The sequence below is a fragment of the Macaca mulatta genome, chromosome 5 (genome assembly GCF_049350105.2).
Source record: "Macaca mulatta isolate MMU2019108-1 chromosome 5, T2T-MMU8v2.0, whole genome shotgun sequence".
NCBI lineage: Eukaryota > Metazoa > Chordata > Mammalia > Primates > Cercopithecidae > Macaca > Macaca mulatta.
In genome coordinates this window covers 62,048,647-62,069,022 of record NC_133410.1, presented here as the reverse complement: position 1 = coordinate 62,069,022, position 20,376 = coordinate 62,048,647, and the positions used below count along the sequence as shown (strand labels likewise).

The window sequence follows — 20,376 nt, the reverse complement described above, 5'->3', positions numbered from 1 at the left end:
GTCACTTGTTTCTGGGATGTATAGGAGTGAAGAGAGAAGCTGTTTATTTTTTATGCTTTACTGGACATTAAGTATTTAAAATGTGTACAGCAATAGAGTTGCTTCTATCATGTGACATACGCAATGATCCTTAGCATCAGGGAAATCACCACAGGGGCTGTCAAATATTTGAAAATATATCCCGTGGACAGGAGACTCAAGTGATTCTGATTAAGATAATAGGATTAGGGTTAATAAGAGTTTGGGAAAATTGATTTTATCTCTGAGAAGGGCATTCTCTAAACTCAACACCAAAGGGAAGATGGGCTGCCTTAGATGACAGTCAAGTTACCATAATTTGTTCAGATTGCTGTAGAAGAGGTGTTTCCACAGAGTTGGGGGTTAGATTAGAGTCATGTCTGATATTTTAGGCCCTAAAGTTCTATTTATGATGAAAGCGCTCACTTATCAGCAAATTCCTTTGGATCTTTCCTGAACGCCTCACAGATTTCATCATTTGTGGGTTCCACGTAGGTAGGGAATTCTTGTGGCTGGTGCTTCAGAGCAGCCATACAGAGCTTTCGTTCCAGGCCCTCTGTGGTGCAGCACTCAGCAGTGCCTGGGTGAACAGGGAATGGAGAGTTACTTTCACAGGACTTGGCAGACAGTGCTGAGGTCTGGAAGAGAAGAAAAAAGGAAACTCATATATATATGTAAATTTCCCGGCTCCTAGACCTCCATTTAATATAATATCTTAGCCTATAATTAGAAAATCCTCCTTCTTTGTAACTATGTATTCATGCCAAGGGCTCCATGAGGTGATTTTTTTAACATGACAAGTTGTACGATTATTGGCAAATATAGGATCTTATTTATGTTAATAAATGTCTCCTCAGAGTAGAACAAAAATAGAACTTTGAATAATAAATGGACAGTGTTTATCTGATTAGAGGCATTAGAATTGTATTCTCTAGCCCAGTGTTCCTCCATGGGGATATTAACATCTCTGAGGGTGAGAGGGTCATTTGAAAAAGCGCCACTGGTGATTCTGTCATCATCTCCCACCTGCTTTCTGCTGCAAATGCCCCATTAAGAGTGAGGAGGACTTCCCTCTGTTTATTAAATGAGCTGTCCTCCCCTCCCTTTATGAAATGAGCAGACTCTTCATTGCTGGCTCCCATAACTTTCTACATTATTTGCATTCTCTTACCTAACGATTCTTGAACGTGCTTTTGCATCAGAATTACACATAGAGTGCATAAAATAAAAAATGCTTTGGTTGCACAACACAAAAATTCTGTTTCAGTAGGTCAAAAATAGGGCCAGAAAATCTGTTTTTCCCAAAGCTCCAAGATTCATGTGCAGGTGCAGTGTAGGTTGAAAACCACTGATGCACCTGCATTTACTGCTTCAGCAATGCTACACTGATCCCTGTGAGCAGACTAAACACCATCAAAGCAATCGTAGCATCAAAATGCTCTTTTTGGAAAGAATTTCATATTTGAAATTAAAATCTAAAATAGAATCACCATAGAGGAAAAAAGAATAGAAGTAGTCATCACAGAGAAAATTACTTTGGGATTTATATCGGAAACAGTACTTTGACATTCTTATACTTAATTTATAAGTTAGTCATCTTTTTAAGGTAAAATTTCGAAAAATCTTTTCTACCAGTGAAGGATGGCAACGTGATAAATTACTTATGTAAACTAACTTCTCACCATCTTCAATACCATCCTTTCATCAGATTTGGAGAAGTTAAAAATTAGACTCTTTCTCTCCTTTTCATCCTCTCTTTTCATTCCATCTTTTTCCTTTCCATTCACTTCCCTGGCAACCCTTCTTTTTGCCTTTTTAAAGTTATCTTCTTTCAAGTAAAAAAGGTTGACAAAATTTCAAAACACTTTTCAGAAATGTTTTGAACAAGCAGGAGAACGAGAAATATATCACGCAAAAAATATCAATGTCATATCTGTTCTCTTACACTCTAGGATTGTAGAGACAGATCATATCTCTGATCAAGGGATGTATTAGCAAATACATTAGCAAATATGCATTAGCAAATACATAAGATAAAAATGTGCTCTGTTATGTTGACCATGGTTGATGATTTGATGCTTTTGTAGTTTAAGGTGGTACAGAAGCTCAGGTTAAAATAAAAATATGTATGAACTTGTTGGTGGAAGAAAAGGATGATAAAATTCTGAAAAAATAATAACGGACAGGTAAAGCAATTAACGGGTAAGAATATTCATTGTGTAGAATCTATTCTAATCAGATCTTTGGAGCATTGTTTCTGTATGATATCTGCTGAAGGCTTGAACAGTGAGACAAATCCGTTTGTAAAAACTTTTATCAAAATGCATCTAAATGTCATTTGCATCAGGCCTGATGACTACATTAATAAATTGCTGAAACTCCTTAGATTTAACCCTTTTCATTTCAGCTTTTTAACTTTTGCATAAGTGCTATAGGGGAGAAACTTAGAATTTAGTTTTGTGCATACAGGGCAACTTTTGAATCCTCCTCCCAAATGTGAAACCAACACTAAATTATTCTGGAGCACTTGGTACTAGTCCTGGCATGATAATAAAAGAGGATAAAGCTATGATCAGGTTTTTTTTTTTTTTTTTTTTTTTTTTTTTTTTTTTTTTTTTTTTTTTTGAGACGGAGTCTTGCTCTGTCATCCAGGCTGGAGTGCAGTGGCCAGATCTCAGCTCACTGCAAGCTCCGCCTCCCGGGTTTACGCCATTCTCCTGCCTCAGCCTCCCGAGTGGCTGGGACTACAGGCGCCCGCCACCTCGCCCGGCTAGTTTTTTTGTATTTTTTAGTAGAGACGGGGTTTCACCGTGTTAGCCGGGATCGTCTCTCGATCTCCTGGCCTCGTGATCCGCCCGTCTCGGCCTCCCAAAGTGCTGGGATTACAGGCTTGAGCCACCGCGCCCGGCCAGGTTTTTAAGCTATACACAATATTTTAGGATTATTTCAAGAGGTTCATGAGCTGATATATATATGCATATATTTAATTATCTAACAATATATTTAAAAATATGTATACACATATATATTTAATTTCAATAGTTTTGAGGGAACAAAACTCTTTTGTTTTTGGTTATATGGCTAAGCTCTTTCGGGTGATTTCTGAGATTTTGGTGTACCTATAGTCAGAGCAGTGTACACTGTACCCAATGTATAGTTTTTTATCCCTTGCCCCCTTCACCCTTCCCTGTAAGTTCCCAAAGTCCATTGTGTCCTTCTTATGCCTTTGCATACTCGTAGCTTAGCTCCCACTTATAAGTGACAACATACGCTATTTGGGTTTTCATTTCTGAGTTACTTCACTTAGAATAATGATCCATGGGCTGATATTTGAGAACATCAAATGTATGGTGATAAAAACTTAGGTTTTAGAGTCATATCTGAATTTATATTTTGTAACTGCTTCTTGCTAGCAATGTATATTTAATAAATCACTAAATTACTCTATGACCCAGTTTTCTCATTTGAACCTTGTAGGAATAATGGCTAATATTGACTCTTTATGTTAGAATAAACCGGGCTCTAAAGACAACAGGCTTCATATTTCCCCAAAACTAGGAATAAGTGGAGTTGCTGTCTAAAATTTTTTTAACACATGGTATAAAGTCCTATTTTGGCTTACTTCTCTGGGCTGCCACAGAGACGGGCAACCACAGAAACCTACCCTGGTGTCATAGCAGTCAGGGTCAGCCCCTTCCGCACAGCAGGCTTCGGTCAAGGAGACAACTTCCTTCACAAGCTGGCTGACCTGTTCAAACGTGCCACTGGGAAATTTTCTACTGTACAGAACTAGTGACCTGAGGGGAAATAAGAAAATATATCAATTAGAACTGAAACTTTTTTTTTTTTTTGAGACAGAGTCTTGCTCTGTTGCCCAGGGTGGAGTACAGTGGTGTGATCTCAGCTCACTGCAATCTCCGCCTCCTGGGTTCAAGCGATTCACCTGCCTCAGCCTCCCGAGTAGCTGAGACTACAGGTGCGCACCACCACACCTGGCTAATTTTTGTATTTTTAGTAGAGATAGGGTTTCACCATGTTGGCCAGGATGGTCTAGATCTCTTGACCTCTTGATCTGCCCTCCTCGGCCTCCCAAAGTGCTGGGATTACAGGCGTGAGTCACTGTGCCCAGCCAGAACTGAAACTTTTTTTTTGCATTTTGGCACATAAATACGAAACCTGTTCAATGTTTAAATGAAATATTGTACACATTTACTTCTTTATTTGACTACTGAAAAAAAATGAGGTTTAATTTAAAAAGCAGATTTTGTTCTAGGCAAATTTATCTTGGAAAGCAGCAGAAATTGAACTTAGGGCTTCCATCAAACCAGTCTGGTGTTGTCCTTCTTAAGCCTCCCCAAATGTAGTTGCTCTGCACCTCATTGCCTTGGTTTCCCAGATTCCTGGAATGTACTGTTGCATTTTTTTGAAATTAGAAAGCTATGCCTTACGTATTATCTTTGAACTCATTCATAAACTTACTGGTGACAAATTCTTAGACCGTGGTAACAAAAGGTCAACTGGAATCTCTGGCTGTCCTTAATTTGCTTGACTCCTGTGCCTACATTGGGCCTGGGGCTCTGTCCTCTTACTCTTGGCAAGGATTAAGGATTAACCTCCATGCTGAGTCAAAGTTACCTCACACTCAGTTTTGTCCAAGATCAAATCACCAAGAGAGGGAGTGGCTACTGCACACTTACAAGGATGTGAAGTCCTCCTTTCCCAGATGGGTGAATTCCTTGCAGACTTTATTCTTTTCATAATCCCGGCCTAGGAGGCAGAAATAGAAAAATTTGTATGTTTCCCCTTTTGATGACTATTATGTTACATGTACTTGTATAAAGTGATCTTCCACGTGGCCTATGGTGAAAGTTGCATTTTCTCAATGTTAATATGCAATTTCATATTTTGGGGGCCTTTCTAGCTCTTCTGTCACATCGGGCCACAATTTTATGGCATTCTGTTATATTTTAGTCACCAGCAGAACCAAAGGAGAGAGTAAACTAATACTGACCATAGATGAGTCAAATGATACATGTCGACTAGTGAGTCGGAAGCTATTGATATGGCAACTGTTAGGACCTATCTTTATAATGATACCTAAATGAGAATTGTTTTCCTTGCCTCCCTCTTTCCCACCCTGCTTCCTCCCTTCTTTCTTTTATTGTCTCAGTTTTACCTAAGTCCTGAAAAGAAAAAAAGAACAACAAATAAGTGGAGAGTGTCTCCACTCCAAGGTGAGGGGCTGGCGCCACTAATGCAGGACTTTAAAAGAGGTACAAGAGAGTTAGTGCTGCCACCTGTGCTCTGCTACTCGGCTCCTGGCTGTCTAAGGGAAAGCTAGGAATTCAGCTGGGGACAAGGTGGAAATCAGGTAAAGAATATTTTGGACAAAGTTAGTGTGGTGAGTCGGGGGGATGGTGGGGAGTGTTTCCTTTCACTTTCACGTAGTGACAAGGGCTTCAAGACACCACTCAGCGCTTGACAGGGGACTCTTGGAGTTTGGGGTGTAATGGACAGGTGTCTGATTCAGGTTGGAGAAATCTAGAGGGCGATGGGCTTGCTCCTCCAAGTGGCCTGAGAACAAGGCAGAGGACTGGGTGGGAAGCTGTCATGTGACCTGCAGACCTGATGTAGCTCAAGCAGGAGAGTGATCTGGCCAGGAGTTTTCTTAAATGTATTTCCCCCAGTCCCAGCTCCATCCCCAAAAAAGTGCTATCTACAGAGCAGTGGACTGCCAACAGTTGGGTCTCTGTGTGGAGGTAGACAATTTGAAAACCAGGGGCCCAGAGGAGAGGCTTAAGGTGCCAGCTGCATATTCGAGATCTCCAGGAATAACGAGGGAGAGAGATCACCAAAGAACACAGTAAGAGAAAACGGTAGCTTTGCACACCTTCATAACCAGAGGAGACAACCTTGGCTCACCATGCTGCCCACTGAAATTTTTGTCCATTGAATTGAGTTTTTCCTGCTGCTATCTCTCTTACTAGCTTCTCCTTTCCTGTGTTATCCCTGGAGGAGCTAGAAGCAACCTAGAGAGTAGGAGGAAGCAGGAAAAGAGAATAGGCAAAGAAGACGAGAGGCAGGTATCTGTGTCCCCCTTTCCCACCACAGGCAACAGGACAGAAACAGTCCTGAATGGGGGAGTAGCTTCAACTTTCAATGAATTAAAACATTTTTGACTATTAAATACAACTAGGCACTCTCACGATGAAATGACATTGGTATTTGAGAGGGAACAGAAAAATCACAGGACCTGCTCTTGAGTTCATTCACGCTGCAGGAAAGAGCTAGTTACTGCAGAGGGAGATGAGTTCTTTACTAATCATGAGACCTTCTCATTCAGCATGTCCATCACGTATGTGAGAACACATCAGTCAGTGTTCTCCTAACCTGACTCATCATTTATGCAAATAAGCCCAGGAAATTTCCCTCCTGTGATGTTATATCTTCCGGAAAAATGTAGGAAGTATATAAATGGCCTACTCTCTGTTTTAAGTGGCTGTAACTTTTAGTGGTTTGTCCTTCTCACTTTAAATGTTGGGAAAGTTATCTCAGGTGACATGATGGTAACTGCTGTCAGGCATTAATCCCAAAGATGTCCTCTCCTCTCTAACAGTCACAATTCTATGGAAGACTGTGTAAACATATGCCTGGGTGGAAATTTCTATCTGATGGCTTGCAGCAGAGGTGGTGGTGATTGTATACAGACTTGAAAGGGTTGAATTTTTTTTTTTGAGATTCTCTTTAGGACTCATCAAATTAATGTCACCTGTTTAATGTCACATTGCCTGTAAAGGAAGCAGTTGCAGCATGTATTTTTTTGGATGGATGTCCCTCAAAATATTTTTGAGGTGAGAAAAGTCAGATTTGATAATTGTGAGAAAAAGATATTCTTCAGTAGCACTTTTTAACAAGAGACTTACTCAATCACCCTCAAAAACACCTGGAAGGTGGAAAAGAACACGCATACCTGAATCCTGAGTCTGATGTTATTCTGGCAACCAGGACAAGGCCGTAGGGTTGATAAAGCTAATTGTCAGTGGAACGAAAACAGCCACTTGCAACAAACCTCTGTTTTGTCTGAGGACCTTCACATCAAGTACATTTTCTGAAATGTATTGATTAGTTTACAAGGTTGGATATTGTGACACGTTCCAAAGGTTAAGCAAGGCAGAAAACTTCCATTATTCATTAATGGTATTCTATGGAATTGAAGACTAGAACATAGAGAAAAAGAATTGGGGCTGGAACTGTCCTCACGTGGTGATGACTGTACTTATGATGTCAATAGTTGTTTTAGTTTCCTCCTAAAGCAGAGCTAGGAAAAATGGCTGGCAGTTATATGGCAGTAGATTTTAGTTCAGTATAAGCAATCTTTATTCCAACTGTGGCTATTTTATAACTGAAATGAAAGCAGCCTTTTGAAGAGGTGAGTTTGTTTTATCATTGTAAATATCAAAATAGATTTAAACAACCATATATTGTAAAGATCCCTGAATTTAGTACAATGTATCCTCATCATCTATAAGATCACTTGCTGGGGATTATAAACTCGTCTCTTTTAAAAATAGTGAGAGATTATAAGGAATATTTTTTCCCGTGGCTTACTGTGTTTTAAGACACACACAAAATAGCTCTAATAAGAACTTCTTTTCCTTATAATAAGTAGGAGCTAAGTTTGTTTAAATTCACCCTACAAAATGGAAGAGGTTATTTTTATTAGTACTTCTCTTGTGACCATTCAATAACATGCAAAGTGAAATCCTGTATTCAAATGGGGTACCCCCAATGAACATGTTGAGAAATATTTTGTTTCTAACCTTCCAGATTCCGATTTCTCATTTCACTAAAAATGTAACGTTTCATTTAGTATATTATGGGAATGTGAGTGTGCATGTGAAGGTAGTGTAAATGGGCATTGCATGTTATCTCATTAAATCATTTGAATTGAATTAACTATTTGTGTTTGCACATAGCACTTTAGAATTCATGGGCATTATATACTGCTTTAGTTAGAATGCAAACTGATGAGAGAAAAGTTGGAAACTGGGTGGACTGCTTAAGGCTTAAAGTGGTTTTGAAACTATTTTTGCTGGAACATTCAGCCTTGGGCATAACAGGAAGCAACAGAGGAAGCTCAAGAGGGATATTGAGAAAGCTCAGAATTAGAATATAAAAATAACCTGTAGAGGAAGCCGTTGCACCATGATCTTTCAGGTGAACTACCCAAAATGTACTTCTGATAAAATAATTTTATAAATGTATTTGTCCAAAGAGAAGATATCTAGCTTACAAGAGAAAGCCAATGTATGTTAATCATTGTCTCAATTTGCAAATACAGCAAATAAATACTAAAGTTAATTTGCAATGTGATTACTACGAATTGATTCCCCATTCCATGGAATACTGTTTAATAAATGTTTTTAGTGTAAAACCAGTTGAGCCCACTCCAATTCATACAGTTAAATCCTGTCGCAAATGAACTGTAAATTATATGCTCTGTTTTCAAATGTACCATTTGGTTATAAAGAAGGTGATTTGGACTTTGATACCGCCCTAGTAAATATTGCCGTAATCTTAGTGACTCTGATGAAATCACTTTCACATCAAGTGACCCCCCACAGTACTAAGTGTTTACTAATTTCACCAACAGAATTTTTGCCTTTTGTGATAGCATGTACCACTTTTTATCTATATTGTGAAACATTCTGGTAAGTCTTGTTTAATTCTGAACTTTTGAAAGTCAGCGTGGTTTATTTTCAGGAAATCTTTGCTGCTTCAGGCACCTTACCTCTGCCAACAGAGTTGACAATATTCATTCATACATGCAACAGATATTTTGTGAGGCTTACTTTGTGCCAGGCATTGGGTTCAATATTGAATCTGAACATACAGTGGAGCCCAAAATAGACACACTCTTGCCCTCATGTAACTTTCGTTCCAATGGGGATAGCTAATAAGATACTGTCTTGTTACAAAGTTTATTATAGTAGGTATTTGCATGCCTTCACTATTACTAGTCTTTCACTAAAACCTAATTTGGTTCCCTAGAACAGTTATTTGTATACCAGGAACATAAATGGATCCTAAATAACAATGACATAAATAAGTGCTCATATAGGATGCTAGGAACTGTCTCAAGTTGCTGTTTTCCTATTGTGTTCTGGAGAATCATGGGCTTTAACAGCTCTGTTGGGCATTTTATATTTTCACAATTTCATTTCTTTGACATTTTTATTTCTATTCTGTACTGACACAAAAGCTCAGTATATTTGTTAGTATTTTTTAAAATAAATTTACCTTTTAAGAATATGGTTTGCAGTGTTTATTCAAACTAGTCAGGCATGATATTGTTGATTTCACAGTAGTGAATTTACTTAAATAGTAAACATTATTGAGTTGGTTTAGGAAGCTGATCTGGTTATAAGAGATTTCTATATCACTACAAATATTGCCAATGAAAAAGTGTGAGCTTGAGTCAATGGAAAGAAATTCAAACCTTTTAATACTATACCCAGAGACCCACATGACATTGATAGATAAACTAATCTAGAAGTTAATGGCACCTCGTAGTATGATATCAGTGGAACAAACTGATCATCCGTTCAGACTTTGAAAATTCAAACACAAATGAAAACAGCAAAAGATATATAATCATTGGGTTAATTACTCAGAAACTGCAACTGCAATAGGAGGCAGCATCACAGACTCACTCAAACTAATGTCCTTGGGTTCACCTCGGGTGGTTGCCTGTCCTTTGTGACACTCACCAAAGTCCCAGAGTGAGTATTTTTTTTTTCTCCATGCATCTTATCCCACCTCTCTTCCCTTTTGTGGGTTGGTTACCTCCTCATCTATAATTGGTTTTGTAAGAGTAAACATAGAGGAGGAGGTTTCCCTCTTCCACTTTTGGGATGGATAAAGATGATATCCCCTGAATTTAACTTGGAAGCTCAGAATACATTGAAGCACTTAAGTTCTAAAGCAATATAGGAATACATAATAATAACATCATGATAACAATTAAAATTTGAGTGCCAACAATTTGGTGGTACGGTTTTAAATATTTGACATATATTACGTGCTTTAATCCTCACAAAAATTCTATGAGGTTTGTGGTTATCACAGTTTACATCCCATGTTTACTACCTATTTTTATGCATCATTTTAAGAACTTCATTTCTGTATTTAAATTATTTCTATGAAAATTGTATTTTAAATTCTAAATAACATATAACTTTTTGAGTACATTTTGTCCGTGAGTTAGATAATTACTCTATTGAAATTTAGTGCTCTTCATTTTATGGTATCGAAAGATTCATTATTATTCATGCCTGTCTAAAATCTTAATCTCAGACTATCAGTCCTGGAAGTCATTCTTATTCTTCATTTGCTCTCTTAAAAAAAAAAAAAGTTTGCAGGGTTTGGCACAGGAAAACAGAAAGGTAAGCAGGTTGGTTGAAAGACTCAGACGCTTTGGTCTTAGTAGCGACAGAAACTTGAAGTAATACTCACTAGACGTTTGCTGATAGATCTTATAAAGGAGGCATATACTAATATTTCCTTTAAGCAAAATTGTCCTTATTTTCCATGAAAGTACTTTGAGGGAAAAGCTCATGTCTAAATTTTTAGGTCCTGGATGCTTGGCACAATTCTGGACATTCCCATAAAAGTCACTTCATTAAGCAAGTATTATAAAATCTGAAGAAAGTATCATTCATCAAGGGATGGCACAGTCATAGTTCCACATGGCACTCCTTTGATAAGGTGATATAAACAGTAAGTGGTGGTGATTCTGCCTCCCTGGCTAGCTGCATATGATCTATCTCAATTAAAACTTGAGAAAACATCAACTCAAAATGGATTTAAGGCTTAAATATAAGACCTGACACTATTAAATGAATACAAGAAAACATAGGGGAAAAACTTCATGATGTTGGTCTAGGCAATGAGTTTTTTGGACATGACCCTGAAATCACAGTCAACAAAAGCAAAAATAGGCAAATCGGGTTGCATCATCCTAAAAGGCTACTGCACAGCAAAGGAAAAATTAACAAAGTGAAGAGACAACCCACAGAGTAGGAGATAATATTTGCAAACCACATGTCTGATAACAGGTTAATATACAAAATATGTAAAGAACTCAAACAACTCAATAACAAGAAAATGAATAACCCATTTAAAACATTGGCAAAGAACCCAAACATACATTTCTCAGAAGAAAACATACAAATGGCCAACAGGTTCATAAAAAATGTTCAACATCAGGAATCATTAAAGAGATGCAAATTAAAACCACAATGAGATATCACCTCACACCTGTTAGAATGGCTATTGCCAGAAAGATTGAAAGATAAGCATTGGCAAGTATGTGGAGAAAAGGGAACTCTTCTCCACTGTTGGTGGAAATATACATTAGCCATTATGGAAAACAGTATGGATGTTTCTCAAGAAACTAAAAATAGAATTACCATAGGATTTAGCAATACCGCGTCTGGGTATTAATGAGTTGAAGGAATGTCTGGTCTCCCATGTATACTGTAGCATTATTCACAGCTACAAAGATACTGAAACAACCTAAGTGTCCATCAGCAGATTAATGGATAAAGAAAATGTGATGTATTTACACAATTGAATACTATTCAGCCTTAAAAAGAGAAGGAAGGGAATTCTGTCATTTGTTATAACATGGATGATCCTGGAGAACATTATGTTAAGTAAAATAAGCCAGGTACAGAAAGAAAAACACTGCACTATATTATACATGGAATCTGAAAAGTTGAACTCACAGAAGACTGAATTGATGGTTACTAGCGACTGCAGGGAGAAGAGGAGGGAGGGAATGAGGAGCTGCGGGGAAAATAGTGCAAAATTTCAGTTAGACAGGAGATTTCAGTTAGTTAGACAAAATTTCAGTTAGTTTTGAGATCGATTGTGCGTCAGGGTGACTATAGTTAATCACGCATTTTATATTTCAAAATAACCTGAGTAAATTTCAAATGCCTCACAAAAAATGATAAGCAGTGAGATGATAGAGGAGTTCATTGATGATTTTATCATTTCCTATTACATACAGATATCAAACTATTCCATTGTGCCCCAGAAACGTATGTAATTATAATTTGCCAATTAAAAAACAATACATTTTAAACCAGAAAACACTGTGCATGGGTGATTTCCTTTCACCGTTTCTATCAACATACACATCTCAATGACTACTGAAGTTATAACTATAAACTGAAATCAAATTATGCAATCTAACGGAGAGGATATATTGTACATGTATCATTATTTATGTCTCTGTCATCACACATGTTTTTGTCAAACAGATCCCCCGAGCCATTTAAATGCATATTAAATCCAACAAATAGCATTATCTTGTATAGGAAAATTTCTATTTTAAAGATTAATAATTTATCTTTTTAAAATTATAAGAAGTAGATATTTGTATATTAATTTTTAGTATGGCCAAAACAGTTTTATAGTGCTTGTCTGCTACAGTGTTGTGTTAGCAAGATTTTTTTTATGAATGGAATATAATTTTCTAATTTTCTTATTAAATCTCAGTGAGAAACTGAAGGCTTATTATTGGACAGTTGTAAGAGCTATAATTTAAATGGGAAATTTTACTGTCAAGTACTCAATACTATTTTGTGTTACCTATTGTGATATACATTGCTTTAAGTGCTTTTATAGCACTTCATTTGTCTTAGTAAGGCTAAAGAGAACCTTTTAAACAAAGGAATTAATAATGAGCTTTGCAGTATCATGTAGATGGAAAATGGAATGCCAATGTTTTCTACAGAATATTAATTCTAGATATTACATTCCAATTGTCAACAGGATATAATTCCTTAGACATAGTTGCTAAGAAAACTTAAAAGGAGCACTCACTTCAATGTTAGCCTAGTCAACAATCCAACTATGTATTTTGTTATTTATATTTTTTAAAATCTAGTATGTATTTGTCAAATAAAAGTATGCTCATTTTAAAACCAATTATTACCTAACATTTGCAGCAGAACTGAAAAATATCAAAATAACAAATTTACTTTCATGTGTAGTCAAATTTGAAGACTGAAATGTGTTATTCTAAGATTGTGCTCTTGCTATTGTATTTTTTAATATATAACAAAATCACAGTTATTTCCATATAAAAATATTCTCACTCATAAGTGGGAGTTGAACAACGAGAACACATGGACACAGAGAGGGGAACATCACACAGTGGAGCCTATCAGGGGGTTGGGGGTTAGGGGAGGGATAACATTAGGAAAAATACCTACTGTAGATGACAGGCTGATGGGTGCAGCAAACCACCATGACACGTGTATACCTATGTAACAAACCTGCAGGTTCTGCACATGTATCCCAGAACTTAAAGTATATATATGTATATGCATACTTTATATATACACACACACACATATTTATGTAACCCACACAGGAATTCAGCTGCATCAGCAGATATGAATGTGAAGGACATGTGTAACTATGTAACACTCCTTGTATATTCCAATAAATCTTTCTAAATCAGCTTTCAGAAAAAAGTTATGTAAGTTTCACTTCTCTAGGATGAGAAACACAATTGGTTAAATGTAAACACATTTAAACAATTCATATGTGATTTCATTTACAGAGAATAAAAATGGCTAGTAACTAATTATTTTGCCTATTTTAAATGTAAAGATACAATCATTTGTTAATATTATTTTCTTTAGGTAGTGTTAAACCTCAAGGTACTATTTTAACACGACACCCAGGTTAGCAAGTCCAAATGCTTGTAGGATCTAGGAACCACACAAGTTACATTTGATCCAAGGGAAGAAAGCATTAAATGCCCAATGGTGAGAACTGAGTGTTTAGTCCAAAAGGAGGAGTAGCAATTCAGCTCCAGTTCATCATTGCCATGTGAAAATTCGACCCTTATTACCACATATTCCTGTGTTTCCAGAGAAGCTAGAAATCTAGATTTTTATGTGGAATCTCCAGGTTTTAAAATGTTGACACGTTAAATGAGACTTTAAGACAGACTTAGATAAACTTTGTTGGCCCAAACCATGAGGGCGAAAGAAAACATCCATAGAAGTCTGTATTTTATCATGATTTAAGATAGAGACTTTGGATACAGACCACCTGGATTTGAATTCCTTCTTCCCTGGATAATAGTGATACCACTGGCAAGTTGCTTATCTTCTCTGTTCTTCCTCAGTTTTTTCATTTGTAAAATGAAGATGATCGTATCCTCAGGAAACAGAATATTGCTGTCAGTTATTATTATTATTATTAGCTAAATCCAGTTAGTTTGTGGTCATTGTTATACACATGAGTGTTATATATATATATATGTACATAGCTATCTACACACACACACACACACACAAACGTACACTGACACATCAGTTACCTACTGGGAACATGGCATCATATGAAAGAAAACTCTAAAGTCACCAATCTTTAAGGAACTTGAGTCTGATGGTAGACATAAGTACACAAAATCCCAATTTTGTAATATTACACAAAAATTTATTGAACACCTACTAAATGCCAAGTAGTGTTCTATAACTGGGAATTACAGGAAATAACAAAAGTTCTTAATTTCACAAAACTTACATTCTACATTTGTTATGATAAGCAAATGAACAACCACTGATAAGGTAAGGTACTAGGTGCTAAGAAGAAAAAATAAATCCAAGTAAAGGGATAGAAGATAATGGAGTGGTAGGTGTTATTTGTGGTAGTTTGGCTAGGGAAGCCCCCTCTGTAAATAGACTTGGAGTAGATGCCTGAAGAAGGTGAGGAAGGGAGCTATGAGAATATCTGGACAATTAATATTCCAGGAATAGAGAAGAGGTAGTGCAAAGCCCTGGCGTACAAAGGACTTAGAGTGTGAGATAATGTGGAGGCCAGTGCGGTCAGATCAGAATGAATGAGAAAAATAGGAGAGAGAGAGAGAGAGAGAGAGAGAGAGAGAGAGAGAGGGAGAGGAAGCAATGGGTAGAATGAAGAAGTTAGGTGACCAAAAATATTGGGGAAGGGCATCATCAATTCCTTTTAGAGGTTTCTTCATCTTGTCTTCTCCTAAATAGATTAAGCTGATGACATTTTAGAGAGTGCACACACTTATCCTTATAATACATAATGGTGACTGCATATGTGGCATTGCACCTGATATCAATAAGATGAAACATTGCTATTGATTTTCAGGGAGGTTAACATTGCTCTCAATGAGAGCTGTATGTCTTCAGCCCTTGTGTAGGGCTGTTTTGACAGGGAAGGAAGAGAAGGAAAAGCATAGCTCACCCACTAACCCAAAGGGAACTTTCTTCTTGCAGTTTTATATCATGTTTAATATAAAAAAATGCTGTGAATGAAATGCTTAAAGCAAAAAGGAAAATGTTCATAATAGAAACCTGTTTTTGCCAACAGCTCTTATCAACTGCAGTGGTTTATTTCCTGTTGGCATGATTACCTTAATAATTTTCTAGCTATGTCACAAGCATCTGATCTTTGACAAACCTGACCAAAACAAGAAATGGGGAAAGGATTCCCTATTTAATAAATGGTGCTGGGAAAACTGGCTAGTCGTATGTAGAAATCCAAAACTGGACCCCTTCCTTACACTTTATACAAAAAATTAATTCAAGGTGGATTAAAGACTTAAATGTTAGACCTAAAACCATAAAAACCCCAGAAGAAAAGCCAGGCAATATCATTCAGGACATAGGCATGGTCAAAGACTTCATGACCAAAACACCAAAAGCAATGGCAACAAAAGACAAAACAGACAAATGGGATCTAATTAAACTAAAGAACTTCTGCACAGCAAAAGAAACTACCATCAGAGTGAACGGGCAACCTACAGAATGGGAGAAAATTTTTGTAACCTACCCATCTGACAAAGGGCTAATATCCAGAACCTACAACGAACTTAAACAATATTACAAGAAAGAAAAACAACCCCATCAAAAAGTGGGCAAAGAATATGAACAGATACTTCTCAAAAGAACACATTTATGCAGCCAACAGACACATGAAAAAATGCTCATCATCACTGGCCATCAGAGAAATGCAAGTCAAAACCACAATGAGATACCATCTCATACCAGTTGGGATGGCAATTATTAAAAAGTCAGGAAACAACAGATGCTGGAGAGGATATGCAGAAATAGGAACACTTTTACACTGTTGGTGGGAGTATAAACTAGTTCAACCATTGTGGAAGACAGTGTGGCGATTCCTCGAGGATCTAGAACTAGAAATACCATTTGACCCAGCCATCCCATTACTGGGGATATACCCAAAGGATTATAAATCATGCTATTATAAAGACACATGCACACATATGTTTATTGTGGTACTATTCACAATAGCAAGGACTTGGAACCAACCCAAATGTCCATCAATGATAGACTGGATTAAGAAAATGTGGCATATATACACCATGGAATACTATGCAGTCATAAAAAAGGATGAATTCATGTCCTTTGCAGGGACATGGATGAAGCTGGAAACCATAATTCTGAGCAAACTATCACAAGGACAGAAAACCAAACACCACAAGTTCTCACTCATAGGTGGGAGTTGAACAATGAGAACCCTTGGACACAGGGTGGGGAACATCACGGCCTGGGCCTGTCGTGGGGTGGGAGGCAGGGGGAGGGATAGCATTAGGAGAAATAACTAATGTAAATGTGGACTTAATGGGTGCGGCAAACCAACATGGCACATGTATACCTATGTATCCAACCTGCACGTTGTGCACACGTACCCTAGAACTTAAAGTATAATAAAAAACAAAAGAAAACTTGAATGGAAAAAAAAAGAAAAGAAGAAAATGCAAAAAAAAATTATTTTTAGTGCTCTGTTAACAGTGTAACTTAAAACAGATTTTTTTGGTGTAGTTTAATTTTAAAAATCAATTTTTATAAATGTTTCCTTATCATTAAAGGTAACTTCTCTATCTGCAAGTTAAAAAAAAAACAATTTTGTAGCTGTATCACTAGTCTTTGTTACTTGGTTTCTTTGGAAGGGAAGAGGGAAAGATACATTGTATATTAATATTCCATCCATTTCAGTCCTAGGGGAAGAAGCCTCTTGTAGGTAACTGGCGAAGACTGCCTTGTTGCTTCTCATAAGGTGGCAAAAGTGGACATTTTCTTATGACACTATCCAGATTTAGCAGGATGAGTAAGCTCTTTTCTCCAAGATGTACCCAGTGGCTTGGGAACAAGATTTCCAATGTTGTTTGATAGGAGAGGGCTGGCTTAACTGGAGCCTGTCCAGTAAATGTTCATCCGTAACAGTATCTATTTTAGACCCAAGGTTTCCAAAGAATAGTTCCATAGGTATAGACATTGTAGAAAAGAGTCAATATGTTGAGACACTCAGAGTTAGATAAGATTTCTTGCCTGTAGTGTTTCTCAGAACCTTTAGGACAACAAAGGCATTGATCGTGAAACCACCAAGGAGGAATAAAGTATGGCTCATTTCTTAAATATGTTTGCTCACAGAAACTTCTTTTCAAGATAAGTCTTGAACGTTATATATTTTTAAACAGGTGCTTAAATAAATGCTGTGAGTGGTCAGCTCTCTAGAACTATAACAGCTGGAGAAAACTGCAATCCAAACCAATCCCCCACAAAACAAGGATATTCAGAACCTAAGAGTCCTCAGAACTCCCTTAACCTGTACACTTTGTAACTTCCTGCCAGGAGAGAACACAGCTAGCTTCTAAGTAAACTGCTGACTTGGTCTTTGGGTCATGCTCAGGTATTAGAGAATAGAGAATTGATAGATCAGGACTACTCCCCCCAAATATTGAATGTTAATGCTTACAAGTGTATTATGTATGTCTCAAGATATCATCTGGAATATGGCACATTGGTTATAAGAATGAAGCTTAGATCTTCAAGGGGACTGACTGGAGGTTTTTAGCATCCATTTCGTCAGAATCTGAGCACTGCTGAGAATGTTGAAGTAGAGACTGCAGAATGCTCTGTTATTCTCCAAAGGACAGTGTCATTCTTTGAGGTGAAGCCAGTGCACACCTATTGAGTCAGTAGTCTAAGATGGTGATTCATGCTCCTGGTTATGGCCTCCATCTATAATTCCAATTCCTAGCCATTATTGGACCTTCTGTGTTTGAAGATCCTGATCTGAACCTGCTTCAGTAGGATTTTTCAGGATCAGATCTGCCCCAGCAAATCCTTGGCCAAAAGAATAAGACTTAAAGGGATTTCTTGGAACATGGCCTATTCAGAGGTCTTATAAGGGACACAATTTATGTTGCTTTTTTATACCCTGCACTGTCTGGGAAAGACTTTGTAGTCTTACCTAAGGACGCATAGCTTACTTAAGAATTGATGGGTAAGACAAGAGTTAAAATAATTTGAATGATCATAGTAAGATCAAGGAAAAGTAAATGTAAGAAGAATAATAAAAAGTCAAGAGCAAGGTTATGCATGTCACAGTTAATAACTGATAATTCCTGAGAACACACACTTTATTCCACTGGTAAAATACATTACTAATATGAATAATAGTGTATCAATTAGGTGAGGCTGTTAACCAACAGCACTAAATGAAAAACTTAATTTTACAAAGCAGGATAAATGCAGATTTCCCTTGTGAACATTAAAGAATCAGCCAGAAAAGTAAATTGAACTAATTATGAAAAGTTTCCCAGCTGTAGAATTCATAAAGTTGTATACTTCACATAATCTTAGTTTGTGTCATGTTTTTAAACATTGCCCAAAGATGAAGACACCATCTGAAGAATAATTTTAATGAAAAATATATCTCAATTATATTATTTGTGGTTGTGTTTCATAGCTATAGAAAAATTTTATGTGAGGGGTATTTTAAAAAATACCGTGCATTTTCAAATATTGCATGTATGGGATTCGTTTAAGGGGATCAAAGGAATCTCTAAGTTGACATCATGCATCATTGGCATGGCATATTACACTCTCAATGGTAATAAATATTTGAAGTCTTAGTAAATGCTTAATGGTGGATCACAGTCTTTATTTGCATTATCTTGTAACAATTAGCAAATGTCTAATTTTAAATCATTCTCTTTAGGTCTTGCTTATCAACAAAGGAGGGATGGATAATTGACAAATTATATAACTACATTTACTTTCTTTGACAAAATTCTTGTGTTGATTTTTTTGTAGATTCCAATTCAACATTACATGGCATTGTGGAGCTCTGATTAATGCCCCTATGGTCCTTATGCCTCTCCCCAACATATTCACCAGTTCTTCTGTTTCTTACATTTTATTTCATTTTTTAAGTGATACTATAAAGTTAAACTAGTAAGAGTTCCTGTAAATGGTCACAACAAAAGAAATCTTACCTCTCTCTAAAGCATGTCCAAATGCCACAGCAAGCAGTAATACCAGGACCCTCTTCATTTTTCTACCAGAGTCTTGCAGCACCTCCTGTCTCCTGTAGGTGACCATGTAAATGGTGGCAGCCAAAAATAATTGGTTTCCTTTTTACGAAGATTCCTGACTATGAATTAATCAATTATTAATCTCTACACAGAAGTAAGGGGCTGTTATCTTTGGCCCAAAAGAGATAAAATAATATCAATCAAGGTAAATAGACACCTTGGGGATACTGTAGTGGAAAATCTAGGAGATTTTAATCATTAACTTTGTCAAACTGCAAAAGAGGCAAGGTATATAGATTATTTTCCACTGCTGTTCCTCACTAAAGTTTACTTAATATGTTAGTAATGGACACCTTCTCCCCCCGTATAGGGCTATGTGTCTTCTTTGGACACCCCACCTTTCTCATATGTAAGTGGAAAATTGGAAACTGTCTCTTTACCTCTCTTCCTCTCTTTGTTTAAGTCTACTACAAATAAGCATTACCTTAAAATATTGCAGATCAGATGTTCTAAGTAATAAGGGGAAAAAAGAGTTAAAGCCAATTCAGCATAATATTTTAAATACATAATTCTGATGCTATGAAGTAATTTTATTTGAGATGATGGCATAGTACTTTGTATTTCTATGCTATGTTACACTTTCTGAAGCACAGGCATATATATTAAAAATAACCTTTGAAGTGAGGCAAATAACTGGAGAGGTTAAATGGCTCACCACTCCAATCATAAAAAGTTAGTGGCAAATATTGGACTCCCTACAGTGATTTTAAAGCTCCTTCTACTAATAGTTCACAACTAGTATATTTTATGGGCATGGAATTTGAGAGCTCAGAGAGGCCCTGTAAGACATGAAATCCAACATCTTCATTTTCCAGAAGAGTGAATTGAGCACTGAGTAAATTCTCTGACTTGTCTAGAGAGTCACAGGTAGACCATTCACTGGAATTAGATGAGTT

At 36.8% G+C, this 20,376-nt stretch overlaps 1 protein-coding gene across 1 annotated transcript in view; it reads right to left on the bottom strand.

The window, feature by feature from the left end:
• GC (GC vitamin D binding protein) overlaps positions 1 to 19,467 on the bottom strand; it is a 44,060-nt gene extending 24,593 nt beyond the window's left edge. The window contains exons 1-4 of the mRNA XM_015138556.3: positions 19,382 to 19,467; positions 4,716 to 4,785; positions 3,683 to 3,815; positions 445 to 656 (exon numbers count right to left, since the gene is read on the bottom strand). Of these exons, the coding sequence (XP_014994042.3) occupies positions 445 to 656; positions 3,683 to 3,815; positions 4,716 to 4,785; positions 19,382 to 19,439 (473 nt within the window). The 5' untranslated portion in view covers positions 19,440 to 19,467. The remainder of the gene's footprint in view (positions 1 to 444; positions 657 to 3,682; positions 3,816 to 4,715; positions 4,786 to 19,381) is intronic.
• Positions 19,468 to 20,376: the final 909 nt, after the last annotated feature.